Below are 7,439 nucleotides of genomic sequence, written 5' to 3' on the forward strand. Positions count from 1 at the left end.
TTTTCTCATCAGAGAAGTTCAGAAGGAGTCAGTCCTGGGCCTAGCACACCAGCAAGCATAAGCACAGCAGCTGGCACGCACAGGGACATCCTTTCATCAGCCTCATCTTCCACAAAATGTTTTCATTTATTTAAAATTTTATGCAACTTACATCAGCTTTGCAGTTTTGTGCCCAGGTTTTCCTTCTCCACACCAGTTTCCTTTCATAAATCTCATTCTTGGGTTGGGGAGATAGCTCGGTGGTCTGAGTGTCTGCCTGGCAAGCACAAGGACAGGGTTCAATCCCCAGTACCACATGCTGTGCCCGCCTGTGATGGCGCATTCCTGTAATCCCAGCACTGGTGGGCTGAGACAGGAGGAGCACTCAAGTCCGAGCTGCCTAGTGAGACCCTGTACCAAGTGAATAAACAAAAAGTAAGAATCAGTCAGTCTCTCAGGGCCAGGGATGTAGCTCAGTGGCACTGTGCCTGTCAATCTGAGAAATCCTTCTTACGGAAAGGCGGTTTTCTTCTCTAAGCAGATACTACATTCATGCTTTGTGGTGGTTCTGTGAATCCATTGGTAGGCTATTAGAATGAGGTTGCTTCCACACATCTCAGCAGGGTGTCGCTAGGGGACCAGCCCTGTCCTCTCTGCCCTACAGGTCAGGGTGCGCTGTGGAGAGCCATCTAAAGCTTGGCCTGGGCCGGGGAGATGGCTCAGTGGAATAAGCACTTCCCTGGCAAGCGCAAGGGCCTGAGTTCAATCCCCGGTTCCGTAAAAAAAATAAAATAAATAATAATAATCTAAAGCTTGGCCTCTGACAAAGTCACGTCAAGCCGGGAGAATCTGCAAAGCAGAGCCTCCTGTGGATGTGTCTCCACAGACCCCCTGGGAGTGGTTAGGCTTGCGATTCACCTGAAAGAAAGCACACAGTTCATCAGTGTCTTCTACTTTGTGAACCAGAAGAAAGGGCCAAGCCTCAGCCAGGAACAGTCAGCAAGAATGAGGAAGTTTAGAGTCAAGATCTTGAGGCTCTAAGAAAGTGGGAGGGATGGCTCAGTAGAATAAGCCCTTCCCTGGTAAGCTCAAGTGCCCCAGTTCAATCCCCGGTGCCGCAAAAAAGAAAGAAAAAAGAAAGACCCCGAGAGCAGAGAGTTTCGGGGGCAGAAATAGAACAGAAAGAACAATGGCTGATAAGTTTCCATGCCTACTTGTAGTTTAGACTGTGTACTCATGTTCATCAAAATTTGCTCTCAGCGCCCCCAGAAGCCCCGCGTCCACGCCCGAGGGGGCCTAGCGCCCCCTGAGCTAGCAACTTTTCTCCAGCGGGCCTTGGTAGCTTATGTCTCTGGTCATTCTGTCTATGAGAGCTGCCAGATGTTTCGGTGGAAAGTTATCAGTAATGTCACCTTCCGCCCACTTCAAGTAGAAGCTGCACTAAAACCAACATCATTCCTCCCTGTTATGATGCGGGGAATATGCACCCTCTCGACCTCTCTTGAAAGGCCACACATTGTGGGAGTGCATTTATGTGACATGCCCAGGACAGATTTCAGCCTTTCCATTTTTCTGCCATAACTGCAGTGTCCTGGAAACCCCTAAGCCCACTGTTGGAGGCGTCAGTCCCGACCTCAGTGCCTTGCAATTTGAACCCAGCCGTAAAATTGAACGTGGACCAGTCAATAGGCTCAGATCCCTAAGCTTGCGCAGTAGACCAACCTGGACCAATCAGCAGTCGCGGACACAAGCCAATCACAGACGTGCATGCGGACCAATCACAGGCTGCCGGGCTGTACGAGCCGCACTCCTCTTGGCTGGGCGGGCCGGTGTGGGCGGGCCTTCTGCGGCGACCTCGGCAGCCGGGTTCTAGCCGGGCTGTCCCCCGCGTGCGGTATTTCTGCGGTGGTCTTGGCTCAGAAGGTCCTAGAAATCTGTGTGGACAGAGGAGCCATTTACCAAGCTATGGACGTCGGGGCCGCCGACCCTGGAGAGCTCCAGGACCAGCCGCGGCCCGGGACGCCGCAGAGCCCCCACGGGGCTGCGCCATCCCCGGCTTCTCTCCCTGCCAGGGGAAGTGGGGCTGAGTGATTCCACCCGCTGGGCACGGAGCCTTGGTGACGTGCACAAAACCTGGCTCACCCCGTCGCTGTGTGCAGACGACACTGCCTGCATTTGCAGAATCGGTGTGGCATTTTGTCAGGGGAAAGTGGGCTTTTGGGGGACATGGCGTGACGTGACTCCACGGTGACACCGCGTGTCTGCACCCTTGGATCAAAGCCCCGGAGGCAAGGCTTGGGGGACCCCCGGGGTCCCCCACGTGTCCACACGTGGAGCGGCAGGGACCTTGCGGACCGCAGGCGGGCGACTGCTTCTGCCCGCGCTGGAGGCTTCAGAAAGGAAACATCGAAGGGCACAAGCAGAGGGAAAGCCAGAAAGTCATGTGACGTCCTTAAGCGACACCGTGACTCTTGTCGTCTCAGGGCAAGGCGGCTGAAATCTGACCCAGAATCCATTGTGCGGCCCGCAGAGTGGCCCGGATTAAGCCGGCCGGGCCTCGCGTGGGACAGATGGGCCGTGAAGGAGGAGGCCTGACGCCAGAGCGGCCGAGCGCAGGGCAGGGCAGCCCGGGTCCCAGGCCCGAGCCCTCGCCGAGCGCTCCGCTGCGCCCCGGCCACTTCCTGCCAGTGTGGGTGCACGTGTGTGCCCGGAACCCCGGCCTCGGCCCTGGCGCTCCAGGCCCCCGCGCAGAGACAGCGAACTCCACAGACCTCGGGCAGCACGAGCCCCGGGTCCAGGCAGGACGGGGCGGCGGGGAGACTGAGGGTCGGGCGGGAGGTGGGCGAGGGCCGCTGAGCAGTCGGTCACTTGGCCAACCCATCCCAGCCCTCAGGAAAGAGGCGCACTTGAGGCTTGTCCTCTGGGGACCCAGGTCCCGTTGGGACGTGTGGTTCTGGGGTGTCTTCTCACCAGGACAGGGCCTCTGCCCCTACAGTGGCTGCTGTGTCCTGTAGGCCGAGTCAGGGCAGACCCTGGCCCTGGACAAACCACAGGAGGGAGCCTGGGGGGGGGCTGCGGCTGGTTCTGTCTGCTTGAGGGGTGATGATGGAGGCTGGCACCACCCTCACCCCCGCACTGAGGCCAGTTGTGTGAGCAGGCCCTCGAGGGTCCCCAAGTCCTTCTTGGGCAGGACCCCTGCCTGGGACCTGCATACCATCTGCAGCCGTGACGCACATGTCCCCAATCCTGCCCACTCCGTGGCTTCCCACATGCTCCTGCCTGGGCTCAGCCTTGTCCAACCATGCAGATGGAGGCTCATAGGTAGCCCCTGGGCACCAGTGGCCCCAAGGGGCCACTGGATGCTGCCTTCTCAAGATCCCCCAACTTTCTTTTCTTAGCGGAGCCCCTGAAGGGCCACACACAAACTGCGCCACAGCTGCTGCTGAAGTTCTTTATTTGGAGTGGGGTGGGATCAGTGGGGTCAGGGAGGACATGGGGATGGAGCGGGGAGGGCACGGGGTGGGGGTGGCAGGTCTGGAGACCCCGTCTGGTACAAGGCTGGTCTGCTGGGGAGAGAGCTCCAGGGCGCAGTTCAGATCCAGTGGCTGCTTCCTGGGAAGAGGAGCCCAGGTCAGGCCTGGCCTGGGCTGCAGGCATGGACCTGGCTGCCTGGCCAGAGTGCTTCCTTCCGGGTGCTGGGGCTCCCCATAGTCACATCTCTGGGCATCCTGGGTAGGTGTGGGGGTACTGGACTGTGGGGACCGGGAGTGGGGATGAGGGAGCCAACATTGGCAGGGAAGCACTTCTCGCGGGTCCTGGGACTACACCCAGGCACTCGTAAGGTGGCGCTGTTGCCAGGAGAGGCCCAGCATCTGGGCCTCAAACCCCAGAACCCAGGCCCCTGAACTTCCCAGTATCCTCACAGGGGTCACTCACCCTAGTCATGGTCGGGGACGCAGCTTTCTGTGGAAACCAAGGAAACCAGAGCTGAGAACGTGGCCTGGACTGGTGCCCAGACCCAGACACGCCCAGCTCAGACCCTTCGTGAACAAGACCCGGGGGAGCCTGGCGTTCCTGTGAGGGGACACCGGGGAAGGGGGCCACAAAGACTGGGGGGACACAGGGATTTGAGGGACATGGGGCAAGACTGGGAAAAAGAGGGCCGGGGAGATGGCTCAGTGGAATAAGCGCTTCCCTGGCAAGTGCATGGGCCTGAGTTCAATCCCCAGTTCCCCCCCCAAAAAAAAGACTGGAGACAAGGGACACAGGAGAAGGCACAGTCAGGGGCGTCCACTCACCCCTCTGCTCAGGGATGATGATTTTCTCCTGTGAGAGTTGCTTGCGCTGTGCAAATTTCCTAAATTCTTCCAGGGCCTTGGGGTTTTCCTCCGGGGTCCTGCCTGCAGGACACAGGACAGGTGAAGTGGGAGGGGGACCTGAGGGAGCTGGAAGTGCTGAGGGCAAATGGAGAGGGAGGAGGTGGTGACCACCGCCTGGCTGATAGGTGCCCGAGGCCTGAGCAGCCCTGTGACCAGGGGACAGGACAGCTCCCGAGCAGTCCTGCAGGGTCACACGTTAGTGTGGAAGGACCCCCTGTCCTGGAGGCTCTGGGCTGGCCCTGATTCTAGAGGGGCCCTGTCCCCCAAGGCCTCTGAAGGCCACTCCCTTCCAGATGGCCTGTCCTGATGTCTGAGGCCCCAGGGAGCTGAAGTGTCCCTAGCACACCTCCCAAGTGGCCAGTCCCTGAGGGCTATGTCTGCCCCATCCCTAGCCTTCCAGCCCTGTGACCCAGTTGGAGCTGGCACCCTGCCCGTAGCATGCTGTGCCCAGACCCCAGAAGGTGACCCGGGGTGTCTGAGTCCCCGGGGCCAGGTCTGCAGGCAGGGGCCAGGGTCTCTGGGCCCCTCACCCATGAGCTTCCCCATGCCGAACGTCTTCCCTGGGCCTCGCTTCTCGCAGTAGAAGATGTAGTGGTCCTGCACGGGCAGCTCCTCCACGTAGATGAACTTCTTGCCCCCAACTACAGATGGTAAGAAAACGCCTTAGCATCTTCCTTCCGAGAAGGCATCGGAGACCACATTAGAGAGCATTTAGGATGTGCCCAGAGCCACCCAGGCTCGTGCTAGCCCAAGGCCCGGCCCTGCTGCGTCCCCCTCTCTGGGTGGACTGGGTGGGAGCCCTCCCTCTGCCAGAAGGAGCCAACCCAGCTGTGGATTCCAGTTGTGGAGGCCAGGGACAGCAAGGCTGGAGCTCGGCCGCAGCCCCCCAGAGCTGTCCTCCTGCTTTCCAGGTCCCGAGCCCTCAGTTTCCCCCAGGGCCAGACAGAGGGAGGCGCAACCTGGTGACTCCCAGGTCTGGACAGGGCTGTGACACCCGGTGTCTGTGTCAGCGGCAAGCAGAGGCCGCCGCTCCCAGGACGGGGACACGCAGGGCCTGGGCGCAGTGGGCAGGACTCACAGGCACTGTATTTGCCGGGCTCCTCGGTCTTCTGCATCGGAATCTCCTTCACGTGGCACTGCCCCTTAATCCTGCAGTCAGGAGGTGCAGGGACAGCAGTTCTCAGTCATGCCTGAGCCTGGCCTCAACCCCCCACCCCGCTGCAGCTACAGGACACTGCCTGAGGGTTGCGTCCCCTCAGACTCAGGGCTCTTTGGCCACCAACATCCAAGCTGTGGTGGGGAGAGGAGGACGGCAAGAGAACAAAGGTCCTCACTGGGCCACACTCACAAGAAGGTGACCCTGGCCTCCAGGTCCCCACCTCCGCGGGCTGTCACCGTCAGGGGGAACACGACCTTGAGCTTCTTCCCCTCTGGCAGGGTCATGTTGCTCACCAAGGCCTTCGTGTACCAGGTCCCTGTGAGCTGAAGCAGATAAGTGTGGGTACCATGCAGCCCTATCAGACCCCTCGCGGCCCGAGAGCCCGCTAGACTGTTCCCACTCCAGGCCTGGCCCAGGAGGGGCCACATCTGCTGTACCCCTCAATCTCTGACCACTCCGGGCCGGTAGTGCGGGGTCGGATCCGGCCTTACACAGTGCCCCCAAACCGTCCCAGTTGCCGCCCCCACCCAGCCTCACATCTGGCTCCTCTGGCTGGAGGGACAGGGGGTCCTGGGCCTGCAGGGCAGCCACCAGGCCGAGCAGCACAAGCGTCAGGAGCAGGGTCTTCATCCCAGCGCTGTGTTCGTGGCTGAGCAGGTCTCCCGCAGGCTGCACGAGGCTGGGTCCGCTCCTCTCCAGGCGCCCTTTATGTCCCCTGTGGCCAGGGCTGGTGCACACTTGGCACTGACCATGCCCCTCCCACATCCTTATGGCCAAGTCCACGTCCATCACGGAGTGTGGTGGTGTTATTGTTGGGATCCGGTGAATAACAACTTAATGCCACCTGGGATAAGATGCAGTGCCCGCCAGTGTCTACCCACCCCGGGGCCCTGCCCACCACCCGGCCCACCCATAGGCTACGGTGTCGGTGCCCAAGTGAAGCTCACATCTGCTCTGCCCTCCCCTGCCTGGGAAGCCCACCCTGGCACATCCCAGGGCAGGGGCTGCTTCTGGTTGTCAGCTCCTCCGCTGTACCCCCAGGGCCACCCTGGGGCAGCACACTCTCTTCAGAACCTTCCCACGAGGGCATCTTGTCCCAGTTTTCCTCTTTACACCCCTCATTTCCTCCTCTCTGAGTCCCCGAGAGCAGGGCACCGACTCCCAAGGTTAGACGCTCCTTATGGGCTGCAGGAAGCACGTTGGCCACATGTTGGGGTTAGGGAGATTGGTCCTGGGATGCAGCAGCCTGGCGACTTAACTTCTGGGGGTACAATCACCCATGTCCAGCAGGGGACCTGCACCACTGTTGCTGGTCATCTGGGGGCCTGCTGGGGACCTGTGGAGCCCTGGCACCCAGCCCTGTTAGGGCTCCCCAGACACTGGTCCCTCCACTCAGGCTTGGGATCCAGGACCAGGGACCACACAGCCTGTTGTGAACTCACCCCCATGTCACCCCCTTAACATCATCCCCTGAAGACCGGACATCTCAGAGCCTTTCCCCTCCCTCGACAGCTTTGACCCCATGGGTCCCCAAGACAGGCCAGAGCCGCTCTGCCTGGGTAAAAGGTGCAGGCGGCCATATGCCTGCTGGGTCAGCACTTGGCCAGGCTACCCGGCTCCCAGCTCCTGACCTCATCCCCACAGCCACCCGAGCAAGACCTCTGCCTCCCCCGCTGACCCCAGCAGTGCTGGGCCCCCAACAGCACCTGTGCTCGGTGCCGAAGTGGGTGGCCTGAGACCCTCTGGACAGTGCCAACAAGCTCGCATTCTCTAGATGCCCGGTGTCCTGAGGGTGCCGCAGGACCAGTGCTGTGTGGGGCGGAAGGCGCTCTTAGGGGAAAGCTGCCGTCCCAGGACAGGCAGGGGCACTGTGCTCTGCAGGGCCAGGGTCAGCCAGCAGGCTGGAGTCACCACAATGGGGC

The 7,439-nt window shown here is 60.7% G+C and overlaps 1 protein-coding gene across 1 annotated transcript; it reads right to left on the reverse strand.

Moving 5' to 3' along the window:
• Nucleotides 1-3,507: 3,507 nt before the first annotated feature.
• LOC101569274 (odorant-binding protein 2b) lies at nucleotides 3,508-6,175 on the reverse strand. Its single transcript, XM_023700245.1, has 7 exons — nucleotides 6,004-6,175; nucleotides 5,707-5,954; nucleotides 5,437-5,507; nucleotides 4,889-4,999; nucleotides 4,278-4,379; nucleotides 3,916-3,942; nucleotides 3,508-3,591 (listed from the first exon to the last, which is right to left on the reverse strand). Exons 1-6 carry the CDS (start codon nucleotides 6,145-6,147, stop codon nucleotides 3,917-3,919), a joined length of 702 nt encoding a protein of 233 aa, XP_023556013.1. The 5' UTR covers nucleotides 6,148-6,175; the 3' UTR covers nucleotides 3,508-3,591; nucleotide 3,916.
• Between the last annotated feature and the right edge of the window lie 1,264 nt (nucleotides 6,176-7,439).

Source organism: Octodon degus, unplaced genomic scaffold, assembly GCF_000260255.1.
Source record: "Octodon degus isolate 3935 unplaced genomic scaffold, OctDeg1.0 scaffold00123, whole genome shotgun sequence".
Taxonomy (NCBI): domain Eukaryota; kingdom Metazoa; phylum Chordata; class Mammalia; order Rodentia; family Octodontidae; genus Octodon; species Octodon degus.